Genomic DNA, 22,170 nt, shown 5'->3' with positions numbered 1-22,170 from the left:
GGGGTTGTTGTATATCAGAAAGTTTTACCGTCATTAATGGTGTTAAGCAGGGTGGAGTCTTGTCCCCACGTTTTTCAGTGTACATGTTTGGCGTCGGTTGTAACATTGGAGGTATTTTTTGTAAACCCTCTTAGGGACTGGTCAGTTTCTTCGGCCTGGGGGGGGGGGCGGTGGATTATTTTTTGCCGACTCAAAAAGTGGCTGACCCCCCCTATTCCAAATTTTGAAAACAGGTGACCCCCCCTATTCCAAATTTCTAAAACAGGGTGACCCCCCCCCCAGGCACGACAAAGGTAAAACAAAAGATGGACATAAATTATATATATATATATATATATATATATATATATATATATATATATATATATATATTATATTTACATTTTACATATATTTATATTTTAAATAGTCATTCTATGTTTTAGTGAAATTGTTGACATGTCAGTTGTAAGATAGGAATTTCAAAGTGTCAATCTTAAAGTTTAAATACAGTACATTTTGAATGAGCTGTATTTTGAATGAGCTGTGAATGTATTTCACACTTTCTCTGCTTAACCAGATGTCCTGAACTGTTGTACAGAAATGGATGTCAATCATTAATATCAAAGAGGAAAAAGCAGTGAATCAAAAACTTTGATGGGTGTTAAGACTTGCCAACCATCCCATTAAATCTACTGAGGAGCCATAGAGAGCTTTTTTAGCCAAATCTGATGTGTACAGTGTCTGAGAGGACCTTTTCTGGTAACATTGAAACCATAAAAGCACAGCTAATAATGACAAAAACTGCCTTTTTTAACTGTTATTTTGTTCATAAAAAAGCATCTTTCTACAGAAAACCTATGAAACAAAGGAAAATAATTGCATCAATGAGAAGGAAAGATATCTTGTCATTTTTCTATCTCTAAAATAAGTCACTGTATCAAATATATATTGTGAAATATTTGTGCATGTTGCTTTCTCATACTGAATTCTCACAGAGAGAACAGAAAAGTATCAGGAATTTGTCATCCTTTTCATATGAAATGCAGATTTCATAATGGTACACTTTCACTTAGCAAACATCAAGATATCTCTGAAAGTATGGCGCCCGAAGGGCGCGCCAAAAAATATGAAACATCCTGATATCTCTGATATATATGCCTTGTATATGAAAGTCATGCACCTGAAGGGCATGCTGAAAGATGTATGATATATTAAAGTAATGAGCTTGAAGAGCACGCTGAAAAATATTGAACATACAGATATCTCTGATGTATGTATGCTTGATATGTTAAAGTTGGCGTGCTGAAAAATATGACTGATTATTAAAGTTACGCGCCCGAAGGGCGCGCCGAAAAATACAACTGAATGATGAATTTTGTGGCTGACACTAGCATTTTAGGCAATGATGAGCCTGTGTCAAAATTCAAAAACACACTGACCCCCCCCCTATTGGGTATTTCAAAAACATGGTGACCCCCCCTATCACCAAAGTCAAAACAGGGTGACCCCCCCATGAATCCACCGGCCCCCCCCCCCAGGCTGAAGAAACTGACCAGTCCCTTATGTACGCAGATGATTGTTCGATAAGCCCGTCTGTGAGGGGTAAGCTTACTAGAGAACTGGTTAACTCTGTAGAAAATACGGTGATATTCATGACAATATTTTCAATGCTGAAAAGAAAACGCAGTGTCTGTGGTTTCAAAAAGATGTAAGATGGAGTGCATTCCTTCAGTTTATCTCAATGGAGTCAAATTTGAGTTTGTTGATAAGAAGAAACATCTGGGTTATCATATGACAAATATATCAGTGATAACGCTGATATTGAACGTCAAAAGAATCTTTTTATAACTCAGCTTCAGCTAACATGTTTTTAGACGATTTTCCTTGTGCTCAATGGATGTAAAATACACGCGTATTGTTATCGTTACCAATTGTATGGTAGTAATCTCTGGGTCAGTACTCTGAAAAAACTTAAAGTTGGTTACAACAATCACAGAGTAACATAGACAGAGTCGTAACGCTTGCATGCCTTTTGTTCCATGGTCGTCTCGGTAGACTATTGGCTTTTCATATTAAAATGAGCTTCAAAGGTGTTAAACTTTTTGGAGGCTTTGTTTGTGGTTGATAATTACACAAGATTATGCGAAAAATACGACGAGATGGCATCGTACTGCCAGTCGCGTAGCAACCATAGTTATTTTGTGAGCTCTCAGGCCAGAAACACTGCTTCACGCCAATCAAAACATAACACGCCAGCAGTTTCATAAACATGTCCTTCCTTGACGCAAGTGTAAAAGACGGTATGACTGACCGTAAACCATTGAGTAAAACCAGACAGTATCGATAAAAGACTTTCAAATTTGGTTCAAACACACTCATTATATATTCATAAAAATATGAGAGGAATTTTTAAAACGGTAAAACTCACTTTCCTGAAGCTCAAAACACTCCCGTTTTCGGCAGCACGTCAATTCCGCTCAGCACCACACGACAACAACAACACAAACTTTGCCGAACATACTTTCGCTTAACAATTGGCGAAAATCCGAAAATTACCGAAGGATGCATGGTCGGCACTCTTCGGAAAAGAGAGGCGAGAGCAACCTGAGGCGAGGCGAACATGGATGGGTTACGTAACCGCTTCACGCCTTAAACAATACCCGTTGCCACTCTATCTATGTTCCTCTGTGCCACAATGTAGCACGCATACTCTTGGGTTATGACAGGCGTAGTAGCGTCAGCTCAATGTCAGTAATATGATCGCTCGGAAAGCAAATTTATGGTTTACGACTATATCAACAATTGACTACATCATTATTCGAAAGGTGCATGGTACTATACACTTCACACCTGATTTGAGAAAACAGTGGATAAAGACAGTTTTTTTAGTCTGAGTAGATGTGTATTTCCAAGATCACTTCTAGTTCTATTTTCCCACGAGATCAGTATATTATGCTGTTTTCTTTTTCTGTAATGTATAGGGACTGGAAGTCCGAAATAAAGGACTATAATAATATTATAATATGTATACACGTGGCTTAGTGCGCATAGGCGTATAGCGGAATTTTAGAACACAGGTGACTGTGCATAGCTACTCATTCCGTAAAGCTTATAACAAAATGAGGGTACCCCTCTCTCCAAACGGGGGGTCTAATTGAATCCATTCGTTTCATTCATCGTGACTACCGATATATCATTACAACTTCGCCGATGCTAACTTGTACATAAAATTTTATATTAACGGCTGTTATTCAGTTTTGAAAAGCGCCACCGATATGTGTTTCGTGGCGAAGTGTAAAAGAAGTTTGTTTGGTATGTGGGGATATCGATTTTTGACGATGAATTTCGGGGCATCATTATGGCAAAACATGATGTCATAGACTTTGTTAAAGTCTGTGGTTTGAGAACATCTGAGTGGGGTGAGCGCAATACAAAGGAGTTAAAATTCACCCGGAATCCGACAGACTGATACCAACTTATTACTGCGCACACTCAAAGGTACCGTGTTCGATTGCTAGGAAATCTTGACGTGAGCTACCAAATTTCAAATAGCTCTGTACAAAGTAGAAGAGACACAAGAAAAACTATTGCAAATGATTTCGATTTTCATTTTATTTTTAAATTGACAGACTGGAACCCAGTCTAGGACTGGATTCCCGCCTTTTACGGGCTGGTTTTGACTTTTAAAAGTCGTAAAAGTCAAAACCAGCCTGTTAAAGGTAGGAATCCCGTCTGTAATCACCAGAGTATGGAAATTCATCTACGATAGGCCCTGCAATTCAAATTTTAACTACATTGTATACCTGGACGTGTATAGCATCGACGGCATATGCAGTGGTACGACGTGTAAAATTGCGACTCTATTTTGAACGAGCGATGGTTCGCACAAAACAGTAATGAAAGAGAAAAATTATATGGCAGATTTTTGGTCTGTTTTGCAAATCACATTGTTAATGCACTAGTAAAACAAGAGCCAGGTTTTCATCTCAGGGACATGTGCTGGCGCCCAATTTTTACTGCTGCTAAAGAGTGTCGATCAACCCCGTTCTGTTTTGAGTGCTAACTCCGAGCGTTGCATCAGTAACTCGCAATAGGGAAGTAATACCCCCTGAAGATTTTACTTTCTCCTATTTGGATGCTGCATACCCTGTACTTTGAAAAACTTGAACGCCTACGATGGCTGGTTTGACAACGACTGTCCAAATGCCAGCAACAAAGTGTTTGCCGAATTAAACACCTACAGACATACACATTGTCGGCAAGATATTTTAAGTAACGAAGTTGTTAGAGAGAATTGTAGAAAAGCATTAGAGAAAAGGAAGAAATGTACTAAATCAAGTTTTTGTTAGAGGTCAACGATTCCTCCAAAATTTGGTCCTTTTTAAGACTTCGCGGAGTTCTCGGCAAAACTCGAGTATTTTACACACTTTTCAATCCGGAACATACACTTCGTCAACTTTGGAAAGAAATGAATGATGTTGTTCGGGATATTTTTATGAACGAAGAGAAATCATATACTCCGATCAGTTATTCTGATGACATCATCAGTGATACCATTGACCAACCCATTTCACAAGAAGAAATTATTGAAAGTATTAAGTGTCTGAAAAACAACAAATCTACTGGTATCGATGGTATTTCAGCAGAATTTTTCAAACAGTGTAGTGATGTTATTGTTCCCCCTTTACACGATTTATTAAACCATCTTTTCCAACGGTGTTTTCCCAGTTTCATGGTGCCAGAGTGTTATTTTTCCTATTTATAAGAAGGAATAATATAGATCTCTGGTTAAAATTATAGGGGTAGAACTCTTTTACCTGTCCTTAGTAAAATCAACACACGTGTTTTGTACAAACGGTTACTTTTCTGGGAAGAAAACGCCGCTCCACTTAGAGAAGATCAGGTTGGATTTAGGAAAGGGTATAGCACCATTGATAATATTTTTCTTTCGCACACTTTTATTCAAAAATATTTAAGCTGTAAAGGAGGGCATTTTTACTGTGGTTTTTGTAGATTTTGAGAAGGCCTTTGACAGAGTTCACAGAACGGCCATTTTCGCTAAATTTGGTACAGCAGGACTCCAGGGTAATGGCAGTGTTCATCTGGTTAAAGCATTGGTATTTACACAGACAAATAGAAACAGACTGGCAACAGGTATTGCTCAAGGCGTGAAGCGGTTACGTAAGTCATCCATGTTCGCCTCACCTCAGGCAGCTCTCGCCTCGCTTTTCCGAAGAGTGCCGACCACGCACCCTTCTGTAGTTTCCGGATTTTCGCCAATTTTTACGCGAAAGTATGTTCGGCAAACTTTGTGTTGTTGTTGTCATGTGGAGCTGAGCGGAATCGGCGTGCTGGCGAAAACCGGAAAGTTTTGAGTTTCGGAAAAGTGAGTTTTACCATTTTAAAAATTCCTCTCACATTTTTATGAATATATAATGAGTGCGTTTCAACCAAATTTGAAAACCTTCTATCGATAGAGTCTGGTTTTACTCAATGGTTTACTGTCAGTCATATCGTCTATTAAAAGTTGGTCATTGAAAGACGTGTTTATGAAACTGCGGGCGTGTTATGTTTTGATTGGTGTGAAGCAGTGTTTCTGCCCTGAGAGCTCACAAAGTAAGTATGGTTGCTACGCGACTGGCAGCACGATGCCATCTCGTCGTACTTTTTGCATAATCTCGTGCAATTATCAACCACGAACTTTTTGCATAATCTCGTGCAATTATCAACCACGAACAAAGGTCTCAAAAATATCTAACACCTGTGAAGCTCATTTTAATATGAAAAGGCCATAGTCTACCGAGACGACCATGGAACAAAAGCCATGCCGCGTTGCTAGTCTGACTGTTCTATTTGTCTGTGGTACTTAGAAGTTATGGCATGACAGATTTTTCCCAATTGTCAATTTTTTTGTCAGGCAATGCCGTATCCTTTCGCCCTCTTTATTTCTCTTTTTTAAATGATATATTTATGAAGAGTTTAGAGGAGATATATGGGTGGAAGGCATGATTTAACTTGTTTTTACATATTATATGCAGACGATTTGATACTCTTTCCTTAAAGTGTACCGGGTAATAAAGTTATAGAGACTGTTAAACCGATTGTCGATGTATTGCGAAAAGTACAAGACGAAGGTCGATGTCGACAAAACAGAAAAAATGTAGTTTTTAGAAATGGCGGTTCTCCTTGTAACTACAAAAGGTGGAACTATGAAGGAGAAACAATGGCTACTGTTTCCCATTTTAAATATTTTGGGAGATAGCGGTATTTGTGGAGTAAAGCACAAGAGGTATTGGTAGATCAAGCCTCTAAAGCCCTTCTCTCACTTAGTTCAAAGACACATACTTTAAGAGACAGAGCAATCACCATATGTTGTAAAATATTCGACACGAAAATGCTGCCTATTTTAAGTTATGGTAGATATTGGGCTTATACTGAAGGCAAACATTTAGAAAAACTATATGTAAAGTTTTGTAAGCATTTATTTCGCCAACGAAAGCATGCATAGATGTAGCAGCCAGAGGCGAACTTGGCAGACCAACACTTGGATCACTAAGATTGCCTATTATGGTAAAATACTGGCTATTACATACAAACTCGAACAGACTTATTTATCATGCTTAACAGGTTCAATATAGCATGGCTGAAAACAGAAAAGATTGCTGGGCATCAAATTTAAAACTAGTTTTGCTTCCTTATGGCTTGCTGAAAGTTGGTACAATCAGGGAGTAGACGATGTACAGATATCGATACCCAAAACTGGCACGACACAATCAATGACAATAATGGACTTGCCTCATATTCATTGTATAATACTTCTATTTGTCTTGAAAAATAACTTTGTATTTCAAGAAACCTGTTTTAGACTCTGTCTGACTTCATTTCGTATATCCGGTCACAGCTTAGCTAACACGAAAATTTGCCAAGATTACAAAGAGTGTGTTTATATGATGAAAGCTTAAAGAACTGTTGAGGACGAATTTCATTTTTTTGTTGGTTTGTCCTTTATATCATGATTTAAGAGTGAAATACATACCCATCGTCTATCACAATCCTCCAAGTTTATCTAAATTTAAACACTTGTTACAAATGAGACCACAGAGATTATTCGCAATGTCAGCAAATTTCTTTTTTTCGCTTTCAAAGCACGAAGTGAACTTCAAATAGATACTGGGCAAACTTAAATATTTATATATATAATTGCCTGTCACCAAAGCCCATGCACGTGTAATGATGATGATGATGATGATGATGATGATATTGTTATTATTGTTGTTTACAAATGAATTCTTTTAACGTAACTGTACTGTTATTCTGTACATTCACAATATTCACTCTCAGTAGAAAGTCTCTGTCTGTCTGTCCGACCGTCCGTCCGTTCTCTCTCTCTCTCTCTCTCTCTCTCTCTCTCTCTCTCTCTCTCTGCTCTGTTATGGAAAATAACCTACATATTAACAGACTTAATAAATAAAGAACGCAATCTTTAGTTTTTATCAAACTTGATGCTGATAGGAGAGACACATTCATTATTCTATGATTAAAAAATTGTTTTTAGCTGTTTTAGGGAGCGTTCAGTTATTAAGACCGGGGAGTGGACGTGCCGGCAACGTCAACCTGTGGATCAGTCAAAATAAGTGAACACCGTCCCCCACCCATTGCCCCCTAAATTGGCGACCGCCCTTTTAAGATGACTAAAATGTCATGGACCCCCAATTGCTTGCGTCAATATTCGGATCCAATTTAGATTGATATTCCCCTCCATAGTAGCGGTGCGCATGCAGGTACAATATATCATCAATACTAGAGGCAAAGAGATTTTTTCTAAGATCCTGCTCTTCTTTCATGACTTTTATACACTGTATACTGTGTATCGGAAGGTTCAAAAAGTTCTTCCTCTCTTGTGCTGCTGCCAATTTCATGGATTACAATATGATCATCCTCTTTCTTGGCAAAAAGCTTTGAGACTGATATGTCACTGTCACTAGCTGCATTTTGAAGAGTTTCCAATTATGATCTTTCTCTGAGTTTCCATACCGTACGTTTTTCTGTTTTCTCCTGAGTACATCACAGGTAAACTGCTTGGATTGTGTCTGCTTTGTCCCCTCTTTTGACAGATTGTGGTGAATTAAGCATTTGTCTAGACTGCCCCTCCCCAGTCGCTGGTTTTTCTCGGCAGTCACAGAGTGGCCCATCGCGTTCACCGCACGATCTGTGCAACAATCTACTTCGAACGCACTACATGCCCACAGACTTGAAGCGAGTCTGGTATTTGTTCAGTTCTTGTGCTTATGATGTTCATATCTTGTTCTTCTGAAGAGGCATTGAACCAAAACCTTTATGGCCATTTCCATGATCCCTTCTTGGACCACACATCGAAGTTGATTGAAAGCTCTGTAACATTCAAGCACATTTCCACCAGGCCTCACTTTTAAGGGAAATTTCATATAGATGCATTTTTTTCAGAGGAAAATGTTGCATTTAGAATTCTTTAAGTTTATATCACCACAAAAGCAGCTAATCATTGCTTTACATCAGTCAATGGCTGCTTTTTGATGGGATGGATACGTATGAAAATCAAGTGACCCCCTGTGCTGTTTGAAAATACATGCCCCCCCTTGCAGTTTCAAATTTAAGGTAGGCCTACGGATCTCCCCAGGACTTTGCCTGCCCACCACCGGCCGTAATAACTGGACGCTCCCTAACAGCATGGATGGGTTTATGAGTGTGCTTCGTTTTAATGTGTTTACCTGGTTTTGCCGTCCGACCCAAATACCCTGGCAAAACCTCGAGTTCAGTACTGTGCTGTAGCTGGAAGATTGTTGTGAAGTTCGTTACACAACTCATTCAGACCATTTTTTACATCCATGTTCAGACCATGGAGGTAGTAGAGACTTTGCTGCGGATCCGTAGCCTGGCCCTACCACTCCCTTTGCTGGTTATGTAGGGGGAGTGCCAACATAACCAGCTAAAAGGGAGTGGTAGGGCTACGGATCCGCAGCAAATTCAGACTTTGCATTCAACATAAACTTAGCAATGTAAAATGAGACCGCCCTCCCCCGAGGCTAAGTTTGTAAAATGTGACCCTCCCCTAGGACAGGTTTTATAAAGTGAGATCGATCCTCTCCCAAAAGTCCTCCTGCCCACCCCTCCTACTTAACGCAATCTAACCAATCGGCCGCCAGGATTCAGCGGAAGCCGGCTGGCGTTCAGCTGAGTAAGTTCAATTGACCTTTGAACCCGAACTTTGTCGTCTGTCCATGAGCATTCATTGGAGGTACTATCAAAAGAGTGATCTGACGCAGTTTCGAGCTCGGGCGGCCGGCCGGCGGGGGTTCTGGACCAAATATGAGGCGAATAGTTACAATACCTGCGTAATGCTTCTATATTTGACCAGTGCAACATGAAACTCAAAACGAAGATACGATTGACGCAGATAGCTACAGGGATATTTTTTCTGTTCGGAAGCATTGAATATGGTGAGTTTTGCCTAGGACTTACGGGCGCTCGTACTTGTTCTATGTATTCTATTATTACGGTTTTGCTCACTCGTTTTGCTGGCTTTGTGGAATGACCCTGCCCGATGACCCTGGCTCTCCACACGATGTCAGGACGTGTATACAAAATGTGCTCAAAGCGTCTGGCTTCACTCTGTCTGTGTCACAGTCACTCGTGAGCTATTCAGCTGTGGGACTATTCGCCCCATAGACGTGTGTATGTGTTCTCGGTTATGTACACACGTCTATGGGGCGAATAGGCCCAGAGCTCAGAATAGCTCATGAGTGACTGTGGTGAGGTTTATGGTTTCGGCTTTCGTCGAGCTGCTTTCATTTCGTCGGCACACTACGTTTCACACTACAGCCCGTACAGGCTTAAACTGCGACCTTGCTGCGAATCCGTAGCCTCTACCACTCGGGTAGGTTGGTCATTGGAGAACACGTCAAGGAGTGGCAGGGCTCGTTTTCGCAGCAAGCTGCGACCCATTCAGCCTCTCCAGCTCCCTCCACAGATCGTGTTGGGAAGTACCCATCGCAGCAAACAGCCATTTTTTAGGCGATACTTGATCCAAAATGAGACAACGTTTTATATGAATATATGACCGCATCACCATAGTGCTACAAGTTTGAAGCTACAGCGTCCGCAGTAAGCTGACCAATTAGTCACGTAAAGTTAACCCAGCTATGTCTGTTTGTTTTGTTATTGAAATTTATGTAGGAGTCTAAACAGTATTTAGGGGGGATTCGGGGTGTTCTAACATGTTGTAAATTAATAATAATAATAATAATAATAATAATAATGATAAAGATTTGTAAATAATATCAGTATCACTTTAAATTTCGCAAAACTGCATCCTCTCTCAAGCCGGTGATATTTTCATTGATGACCACTATGGTCAGTTTGACAACTTTTGTCTTAATTGCATATGTTGTGAACAACACATGATATAGTGAAACTCATCCTAAACTTCAAGTATGTATCACATCTTGTACAGATCCTGGTAAAATGTGACCATTCTCCCTATAGCCGCATCTAAAACGTGACCCTCCCCCTGTTCCACGATGACATACAATGCTCATTATAGCGACTGAAAATCAGCAATTTACTTCATAACACTGTCAGCATGGTTTTGAAGTTTCAAAAGTTGCCGACTGCAGATAGACAAAACTAATGGATGAAACTGGTCCTGTGCGTTTCTCTCAAATGTCTAAGTTGGCAGGGTTGAACTCACCATCAAGTCAGCTGTTAATACTTAATGAGTCAATACTTAATGAATTTATACTTAATGAATATCAGGACCTAAAATACATTGTGAGTTCTTAGAACCAAATTACTCTTAGCTGCCATCTGAATAATTTTTCATCCTTCCATCGCAGTTCGTTGACCCCTGTGGGTAATGCAGTAGAATTGGTTCAGATTTTAAAGTTGTGAGTTTTGTCTTCCATGGTATTTTGATGTCCATTGATGACATCGGCTACAAGGGCATCATTGAATACTTTTGACATATTTGTCTATTTTTACTGTACTACACACATGTACAAGCTTGTGTTCTAGATGTTGAGTGAATTCTTCCACTGTTGGAGTTAATGTTAGGAACACAAACGAGTGAGATAAAAATTGTGATTCTATCATTTTGATTAGCTCCATAATCACATTGACTCATATTGAAAATTTTTTTTTGAAATTCGACAATGATTAGTTTCATGAGTGGTAGGATTTGTCCAAGGAATCACAATTCACTGCATCATAAAAGCAAGAATCAAGATCATGTCCTGGGCATGTCTGCTATATGTACCGGTATTTCAATGATATTATGCAAATTTCATTCAAGCTTTTCATTTGCAGTAAAAATTCAATCTGATTAATAAAATATTATTATATAATAGCAAAGACAAGCAATGTGAATCTGAGTAAGCTGTCTGTATGCCTTAGTTACCTTGATTATTCTTAACTAGCAGTCCTAAAGACATTTCAGGATGAGGTCATGCAGATTTGCTGAAATTTAGGTAGCCTTCAGTAATTACAAAGGGGGTCACTTTTTAGAAAACTGTTCAAGGGGGAAGGTCACTTTTTATAAACCTATCTTAGGGGGAGGGTCACTTTTGACAGAAGCTGATTTTATGGCCAAAACTTTGATTGTCTGTGTGATATTTCCTGAATAGGAAATCACCAACGAAATACGCCGACTCTTTTAAATACGTACACATTATCTACAAGTTTCACAAGCAAAGATGCAGTGGTATCCTACATTAAACACCCTGAACAGATAAAACTGATGAAAGACAAGAGACAAAAACATATGCAACAGGTGGAAAAGTGTATATCAATTATCAAATGTACATAAATGCAAAGATATTGTTAGTTTTATATGGGAAAAAATTGTGCATAGTTCTCTCATAGACTACCATGTACAGTGAATCAACATTTCAGTGAAATTCCAAAATCAAAGTTATTGCACAACCATGGACTTATACCCACTCTAGTCTAATCAAGAACATTAATATCAATAATCAAGCATACAGAAATGCATAGATTTACCTAATTTTGTATTGGAAAAAAATTATTCATAGTTTCATCATAGACTGCCATGCAAAGTGAACCAACATTTGAGATGAAATTCCCAATTCAATTTCTTGTACACAAATTCACATGTTACTTCCCGCTTCAAGTAAAGTACATTTAAAAATATGATCAAACATATATAGTATTAAGAAACAGCATGTTTTTGTGGGGGGGAAAATAGTCAATAATTTGCCTGATAGACTCCATGTATTACCAGTATTATTTGATATTTTTGGATGAAGCACTATGTCAACCACATCTTGCCTTCTTATAGTTGCACAAAATATGGTGATCCTTCCTCAAATGTATGGAATACCATATCTCTTCAAAAATGCTTGCGTGATAAATTGTGACTGTCCCTCCAAAAACGCCATCCCTAACCTACATAACGTTATGTAAATGAGCTGACAGTGATACTGTTTCAGTTATTCCTGGGGAGAATACCGTAGTGGTTTGGGGAGGGTCAAGTTTTAGAATGTCAGACAAGGGGGACGGTCACATTTTAGTCAGGAGGATAGGGGAGGGTCACATTTTACGGTACAAGTGTGTGCAAAATTCCCCCAGCCCCCCTTGTAATTACTGAAGGCTCCCTTAGTCAAAACTTTTTCATTGTTCTCCATTGTTTATCTTAAATGTCAAATGATGACTGCACAACGACAACCAAACTCTGTAGCAGTCCACATCAATCTACTTATATTAAGTGTGCTGTGTAGATGTGAATTGTTCAAATGAACATGTTTAATAGTGTCAAAAATATGCAAATGAGGTAGAAAGACAAAATCCTGCAAATTGCTAAAGTTTTGTAACCACTAGCCAGATTTTGTCCAAACTTCATGGTATGCAGGTTCCTTGAGGTGACTCAACTTAGATTTGCTCAAAAGTTTGAGAAATTTTCATATCTGTGTGATAGTGCAATTTTTCCACTTTGTTGACCTCTGTCAGATTTGTTTAAATTGTGGTGAATTTGTTTTACTTGTACTATTTGTAGTTTTGGGGCAATTTTTGCTATTTTTGGTCAAAAGTCCTCTGAAACTGTTTGTCTGTTTACTCTGAAGCTTCATATGCATAGTTATTGGGTCACCTTAGATTATTTCCTTCATAGTATGGTCAAATTTTTATATGTGTATTTTGGGCGCAATTTTTCCCATTTTTGATCAAAAAATTATTTTCTTGGAAACTGCTACATGGATTTCTTTGAAACTTGGTATGCATGATCCTAGGGTTTACTTCTGTCAGATTTGTTCAAATTGTGGTAAAAGTTTGATATTTCTATTTTTGGGTCAGTTTTTCCCAGTTTTGATTGAAAAATCATCTTCTCTGAAACTGCCTGTTTTATTGCTTTTGAAACTTGGTATATAGCCTAGTTAAGTTTGTTCAAATTGTGGTAAACTTCGTATAATAAACCTATAATTGGGTTATATTTTCCTTAAAACCTCTTATCTGAACTTGGTGAAAATCTTTATAACTTTCAGTCAGAATTTTACACGTTGGTGTTGATTTGTACAGAAATATAAGCAAAGGCCTCCAAGCCAAGAATAGGTTGTTTTCTTAAATATTACTGCTCGATTGATTACCAAATAAATATTGCTTATGTTAATTCTATGCAATAAAATATTACATGGAAATATCTTTATTTTGGTATTTTAAAGAGAAAAATGTATCACTATTTTCAATTTACCAGGCTGTGTATATGTGTGTGTGTTCCTTGCAAATGTTGCCAACCATTACATACTTCACCTTGGTATTTGATGGACTGTGCATCAAAATATGTTCAGATGCACTTGACATCATGAATATTTCAAGCTAAGGCCTATAGAAAATACTGGTACTGTATGCGCACTCAGCCTGCCACATCCAACCAAAAGCGAGTAAAGTATTTTTTAATATCTAAGGTGACATTTCATTTTCCCCATAGCACAACTATATTTGTCTGTATCTTATCATTCCCAGCTGTGATCCTGCCAACCATATATGCCTACATATCGGAAACCTATCATGCAGAACCATATTTTCTTGGTCTGTGTCTATCAGCATTTAGTCTTACTGGCTTAGTGACTGCACCGTTGTTTGGTAAATGGTATGACAAGACACACAAGACAAAACTCATGATTCTTTTTTGTAATCTCTGGGAAATTGCCGGTAAGTGTAATAAAACATGTCTCTCTAAAATTTGTAAAAATGAATGAATGATTGAAATTATTTGTCCTCTTGTGGTATTAATATAGCTGTGTCAGGCCATCTTCAAATTATAAGGTTTGGGAATCAAAATTGATTTATTTGAAGAAAGAGCTCTTTTAACCCTTTGCACCCTGGCCCCCTGGTACTTTATGACATCATCGGACATTTCTGTCCGAGCTGGGTTCAAAGGGTTAATGAAACAAACTGTGAATGACCAAGATCAGACCAGCCATTCCTAAGACACAGATTTTAAACTATTAAATTTTCCCATATTTTTCTGCCACTGAACATTGTTTTAGTTTAAGATTAAGACAAACTGAATCCAACCATGTCATCAAAACTTACCCAAAGTTGATATATCAGTGTTTTCTATTTAAAACCTGCATTAAAATATGCCCCTGCCTACTGTTTTCATTCGTAAGTGCAGCCATGAGTCTACTTACTGGTATGGGCTATCATTGTATCATAATTAGTATGCCAATAAAAAGTGAAAACTATTAAAGTCCTATGAAAGATTGTAATTGTTGATGTTTTCAAAGAGAGAGCAGACACTACAAATTAGGTACTAACCCTTCACAATTGTGTGTAATGGATACAGTAAACTGGTGTAGGTAAAAGTGAATCAAAACCAAAAACTCTTGACTGCTTGACAAACATTGCCATAATGCCATCACTGAAGATAAACCAAAATTCATTTTGTATGGTTATATTGACCACAAACAAAAACATTCAATGCATTCTTTCTAGTCGATCATGATCAAGGCTAGAAGGCAGCCATCATAGTACAGCGTACATGTACAGTGCAGTGAGTGTAAATGGCATTATTGACAACTCTAGGATATCTCCTTGGTTACCGTGTCCACTACACTCCCACTGAAACCTTGATTAGATCGTTTTAGCGCTGTGACGAGGTGTTCTAGACTGTTCACTGATACTCTGCCTCTTGGCCTACTGAAACTATAATTCAAGCAGATCTTATTCACACAAAAGCTGTTGAACCAAAGTGACGAAACTTGGCCCTATTTAGTGAGAACATCCTAATTTAATTCCCGCTTTGTCCTTTTATTTATTATTTTGCTGATTCCACCCTCTCACTCTTGAAGAAATTCAAATCTTGCACTCTCATGAACAAAATGATATATATGTGCACAATGTTCACATCTGGTCTTCAGGTTCATTTCATAAGCCTTTAGCCATCTGTGTCCAACTTTAATGTTTTGTATAACTTTTCACTTCTATATTCATAAATAGATAGTAGTGAAACAGTACTCTAAAAGTTATGATGCAGCAATAGCTATTGATGATTATGAAGATTTCAATATAGAAAAAATTTGAAAAAGGAATAACATTCTACAGATAAAAATAGTTCATTAAGTACCTGTTCATTTTACTACATGTAGTCCATAAGCCAGATAGGTTATTGGTACCATTTGGGTGGGCAAATTCCACCATACATTTTCTGAACGCCCAAAATCTGAACTTTCTGAAAATTTTGGTGGACAAGTCGCAGAAGTAGCTTTCTGTCTCAAAAGTTGTTGTCATGGCAACAATACTTACAATTTTAAAAGCTAAGAATTTTAGATAAAACTGATTTTCTAGGGAACGGGAAAAGATATTTACGTGATTTCAAGACAGACACTGGTACCTCACATCATGGCCTTTCAATTGACCCCATGACCTTGAACATTCTGGTCAAGGTCAATAGGTCATGCCCATAACATCTCAGAATTTCGATTAAATAGAGCATTTTTCATAAATACTTTTCTGCTACATTGACATAAAATATGATAGAAACTCAAAAACTTGTTCAGACATAGCCACAGATATGTGCTCTTTGCAAATTAGTATGTTATGTATCAGGGATGTTGTTGGTAGTGAGAAATTACCAGGCAACCATCAGTGTGTTTTCAGTTATACATGTACTCTATGAGCCAGGCCCCAATTATGGTCAATTGGTACTATTTGGGGCAAGCAGAGGGCAATCTCACACTTAATATATTTTTGAAAGTTGAAACTCTGAATTTGCTGAAAAGTTTTGGTAGCTTAGTAATGGGTGAAAACCGTTGCCATAGAAACAAACATCTGAATTATTTAGAAAGTACAATTGTATACAAAAGTGAATATCCTGCTTTATGAAAATGTTCATTCCAAAATTGATAACATAAATAGGATATGTTACACATTCTAACTTTCACTCAAGATGTGACCACAAAGTCAAGGTCAGGCGTACATGACCAAATGAGGTCAAAGTTCAAAACATGGAAAGTTTACATTTCAGGTCTCTTTTGTTGTGCACTTTTTGACATTTTCAAGCAAGGTGCACTCTTGTCAGTAAAGATGCACTCTTGTCTTTGATAAACGATACATGTGGCTTCTACCGGTATTAAATTTGACCACATTGTCTGATGCTCTTTTCAAACCAAGGTCAAGGTCAATGAAAGAACAAGGTTAAAAAGTAGAATAAAATGGTGATTTCTATGGTGTTACGTATATGTTTTTACACGGAGTATTTTATAGTACAAGTTTGTATTAAACATCATAATTATCAATGATAACAATATCAACAAGCTTATATTTAGCTAAGAGCCAACAGCTATTAGCTTTAGCTATACGTATTGGCCAATAATGTATATCTTCAGAATTTTCATACTACTGTAAACAAACGTGTCATTTTAATGTTTTTTCGAACGTTTACGTAAATGCAAAATCATTAGTGACATGACATCTGAACTTTAACGTGACAATTTGAACAACGTACTGAGCCCCAGTACTTATACCTTTATATGCGTGGCCCGCACCTGATCTAACAAAGAAATAGACCAGTCAGAAATAAGTTTTTAATGCTGCTGGACATCAGCCGTAAATATATCAATGATAGATAACAAAATGAAATGTGTCTGATAAAGCTAATAATAAAACTACTGTTTCGCGCTTGATCAAACGTAAATAGCACTAAATAAAACAAACATATTAACGTTCATCGTTAAATTACTAATTACAAATGACCAACGACCAATGTTATGTTGACTTTCTATGATCCTCTACGTTTTCCTGGCATGCGTTTTATCAAAATACAGCACCAGTAATTCTTACGTACATTAGTCAACCACCACTCACACACTATAAAGCATTTCATAAGAAAGTAGTAATATCTAGGTAACAATCTTTACATTGATCCTCATTATTATTTTCTTCTCCATCATCATCGTCATCATCATCATCATCATCATCATCATCAGTAACCTAGCTGTTCTTCAAACTCAACAGTATTTCCATATGTCAGGAGATTATATATACCGGAGTATACCTTATTCCGTTTACCAGACATTGACATGGCGGAAATTTGCACTATTTTGAACATTAATACATGCCTCAAACTCCTACATGCCTCAAACTCCTACAACCCTGGTATGCCCCTTATCGATTTGATTGACAAACAATGGTCTTCAATAATCCAACCATGCCCTTCATGAAAATTTAGTATATACGGATGACTAGCAAGGCTTCCTTTCCAGACAGCAGTCTGATAGTTTGCACGCAAAGCATGCATGTAAAGGCAATCCTCACAAGGTGGTAGTATATGACGTACTGATTTATGTAAAAAGGTGAAAATTGCCCAAAATCACATTTTTTCATGCCACACCACCTTAACATCAGACGTCTAAACAGTATTCTGGTGCTGTTAGGTAATAGCAGCAGAATACCGTATAGGAGTCGGCGTACCCTACATCTGATTTTAATCAGATTCATCAGACAACCCGTTGCTTCCCCAGTTGCGCCAGTGGTTTTCGGATTGACGTATTTCCTATAATTACATGTATAGGGCTCCTTTGGTACTCAACGCGGATTACTAAAAAAGGACGCTCATCATGAAAATCGACGCCGAACAAGTAAGACAAGGGAATGCTTCTGAAAATGTATCAAGAGAAAATTATCAAATTTAAGCGATCTAGATCTGCGTGCGTATGCTACTCAGCTGTAGAAAGTCTTACTTTTGAAATTGGCGAAGGTTTAGACATTTAATATCTAATTTTACAGAACCAGCGGACAATGTAACCAGGGCAGCCTGTTGCTGACTGCATATCAACGCATTATATCATCGATATTTAGACATCAACTGTCAACCAAACGCTTGAACAAACTAACTGCGCATCGACGTAATGTTTTTCAGATATTATTAAATTTCCAGTAACGTTGTATTAGATTTGTCGCTTTGGGTAAATTTTGATGGGGGCAGCTAGCTGGCAGGGTACGTGTTCCCATTCCGGACAAGTGGTACCAAAAGTATTTGTGGTTCAAGATTACCCCATTGCTTTTGTCATTTTTTGATATATCCCTTGGACCTGGTAAATTTCTTAGTTACCTTGAATGATAATGATTATTGGACCTGTTTTGATGTCTGTTGTTTAATAAATTAAAAATAAACGTTCAGAAACACTTCATCTCCTAACGGAAGCCTGAGTGGTAAATGGACAGGCTACACAATTTTTTCTGTTACCTAAAATGTGCCAAATGTCATGCCCTGCTGTCAAAAGTCAGTGGAAAACTGTGAACAATAATGGTTCTGTTATTCAGATTCTGGAAAAAAATCCTAGCGTTAGTAATGTGCCCAAAAATAAAGACAGCTAGGGTGTTTTTTTACTATTGTCCTGGGACATATACTATTTTGAGATGAGAAATAATGCCTGTCCATACATTGTAAAGAACAAAGTAAGAAAACTTCGGAGTACTTCTTAAAAGAAAACTTGGCAGAAATGTAAAGCGACATATATAGCAAAGGAAGGAAATATTTTCTTCTTGGGCGAATCTTCGTCAGAACATATTCGACGGGTTTGGAAATGACGTGAATGGCTCCAGCGGAATCAGATTCACTGACAGCTGAACGATAACGACCTAACGTCATGTGGACGGCAATGAACGACTCTGGACATTTACGACAATACAATGGAATTCCATTTTCCAAATATTTTGTTGCACGGTATCAGCTCTTTCCTTGATCAATTTTCTTTCCTTGACCAATTTTCATTTATGTGGGGAAAAATTACTGAACTCTACAAGTATCTCCATCACAGCGCTGCATCTGAACGGAACTCAATCTTGTCACTTGTTTACGCCCCTGGCTGTCCTTCAATCTCACAAGATGTGTTCATATTAGCCATTATATCGAATATTTGTCGAATATTATAACAACGAAGCATAAGCTACGACAAATTTTCCATCTGCTGTCGCCAATCACGACAAGGTAATGTTGGTACAGGTATGCCAGCTATCAAACACAAGCTCAGACTGTGCATTCAGTAAAATCAAGGGTTTTTGTAGCAGACCCAGGCAAGCCTATGTGAGCCTGAGCTGGCCTGTGGCAAGCCTGTGGCCTGCCCGAGGCTTGCCTTTTGTTGCGTTAGTTCTGTCGGGTACTGTATAGCAGCTGAGGTGGCAGTGTGCTTCTGCTGCTACAATACCCCTAGACGTTATATCATCATCCTTTCTACAGCATTTTCCCAAAGACTTATGTTTGGCCTCAAGTCTACTGCTTGATGTAGGGGTTCTCGTGTTTAGCCCCTTTATTACATATTTTGTTTTTTCACAAATTATACATCTTTTTCTGATAGACTCCAGTATTTACATTTGTAGCATCCCTTTGTGACACCCTAGACTCAGATTGCAGTTAATAGTAGATTGACTGAATTTTCACATTCAAGTCTTCTAAGTGTTTTCTTGTGGGAACACTTTTTCTCCGCAGTCTAGATTATACAATATGTAATACAGTTTCAAATTTGCAAATTTTGGTTGCTTTGAACAAACCTTTCCAAAAGTTGAGTTCCCCGAGCTTATTAAGATATGAGCCATAGCAGATACGTGGACGTAATATTTGCACATTTTTCGCCCGCTTGTTTTGATTAACATCCTCTGAAACATCCATTACGTTAGATGTAACAAAATTTTTCACAAACTCAATCGAGAAAATGATATTGCGTGAAAAAAGAAATGCCACTTAATCTTTTTTACTTTATTGAAATATATATTAAATTAAAGATCATTTAGGAGGTGACTAATTGTATTTTAATCACCAAAGGTTAAGTGAATTTCATGTCTGAAAAATAAGTGAGTATATGACCACAACTTGAAACCAATGGGATGTACAACAAATGAATCACTCCCTTGGAGTACTAGTGAAGTTTAATTTCAAGATGTTTGATTTTATTACTTACACAACTCACTTTTCCAGTTTTATAAGAAATATCGCATGAAGCTGAATTATTTTATATGTTGATGATTTCTTTGTTACTTAATTACTCGGATATTGTATGCGCATGATATGTGTATTGTACATGCCTAGACAAAATTCAAAACTTTCAACAAAAGGCGAATAGATAGATTCAAAAAAGGCGAACTGAAGTTGCAATTCTACTTGCTGTAGCAACATGTGTAACATTGAAACCGACAGTCATTAAATCAGCGCAACTAACTGGACCAAGATATTCACGACACAGCGATCATTTTTCAGGAATTAAGGCAGTTACGCAGTTTTTACCTCCACTGTCAGTGACGTGGAGCATATCAGATAGGTGGATTGTCCGTCGTCATCCGTCATCTATCAACAATTGTTTAATTCTCTGAAACTGCTGGTCTAATTGCTTTCAATACTGGTATGCAACTCATTTGGCTGAGTTCAGTTAGATTTGTTCAAATCATGGTGAAATTTACATATTTATATTTGGGGCATTTCTTCCTTTTTATCAACTTTGAAATGTGTTCGGCCTATGTGGGTTTCTAGGGACAACCTGAGTGAGGTTTATTCAAGTTGAGAAGAAAAGATTCGTACTTGAAATTTTTGGGCCTTTTTTTCGTTTTTGTTTGAAAACACAATTTTCTCACAATTATCTTTAAAGGTTCCTAGGTATTACCGTAAAATTCCCAATTGAAGCCGCGGCTTGTATTAGAAACATTTTTAGGGACCCCTGGGACCACGCACTGAAGTCATGGTGCGGCTTCAATTACGTACATTTCCTGTGTTTCGATATTTTTCTCAATGCTCACCAAGCATTGCAGGGACAATCGCTATTGTTATGCAAATTGGTACCAATGAATTCTGCGTGAATAAATTACCCGCATAAAAAGTCCCTACCCTAGTGTAACTCCAATATAGAAACGTTAGGAGAGTGTATTTGGTCGTTAAACTTGGTAAAATTCCTTTTAGATAATAAGGAAACTATTAAAAGATGTTAAAACAATGGGAAACTGGAGTTCCCTTGACAGCATCGTAAGGAAAATGACACGTTTTTCCAGCACTTTCTTGATTCTCTGACCCTGGTCACCCCCGTCCTCTAAATAGAATAGTCTCACTAAGGTCGGCCATGTTGATCAGCAGCGGGCATGATGTCTTTTGTTTCAAGTGGTTTCAAGGGGTTTTGGACGCTGAAATTTCACAAAATGTCACTTCTGTATTCAGAGATTGTACAATCAATTTCTTTGGACGTGTAAGTCGATTTTGAAAGCAATAGAAGATCAAATGGTGTTGAAAAAAAATCGTGCATAAAATTAGCATAAATTAAGCGTCCACTGCATATGGTCCCCTTGATTTACAGCCGTCTTGTGTTACCGAACCGGTGGCTCGTACTCGATAGTGCAATAAAGGCAAGTGAATGACCTTTGGTAACTTCACTGCCATGTTTTTGTGAACTATTTTGCGGTCAAATTTTATTTTCTCATGATCAAAAACGGAACGTGTACAAGCTTATACGCACCCACCATGGTCATTCAACAGCCACAGTACAGTATAGGCATGGCAGTTCATTATGGCAATATGATGCAGGTGGTGGTGTTGTACGTCAGGCATCGGTAAGGGTACGTGGGTATTGAATGAAAACTACGTATTTGAAACATGGTATCTCAATCTCTCAACTATTTTAACTTGTACACAAACACCGTTGCTTCAAAATTGTTGCATCAGGT

At 37.8% G+C, this 22,170-nt stretch overlaps 1 protein-coding gene across 1 annotated transcript in view; it reads left to right on the top strand.

Moving 5' to 3' along the window:
• The first annotated feature begins 9,215 nt into the window (after positions 1–9,215).
• Positions 9,216–22,170, top strand: part of LOC139142612 (uncharacterized) — a 30,281-nt gene continuing 17,326 nt past the window's right edge. Inside the window, exons 1-2 of the mRNA XM_070712618.1 lie at positions 9,216–9,458; positions 13,990–14,178. Coding sequence (XP_070568719.1) covers positions 9,383–9,458; positions 13,990–14,178 — 265 coding nt within the window. The 5' untranslated portion in view covers positions 9,216–9,382. The remainder of the gene's footprint in view (positions 9,459–13,989; positions 14,179–22,170) is intronic.

This window comes from Ptychodera flava, chromosome 10, assembly GCF_041260155.1.
Source record: "Ptychodera flava strain L36383 chromosome 10, AS_Pfla_20210202, whole genome shotgun sequence".
Classification (NCBI taxonomy): domain Eukaryota; kingdom Metazoa; phylum Hemichordata; class Enteropneusta; family Ptychoderidae; genus Ptychodera; species Ptychodera flava.
This window is presented reverse-complemented; position numbering and strand designations above follow the sequence as displayed.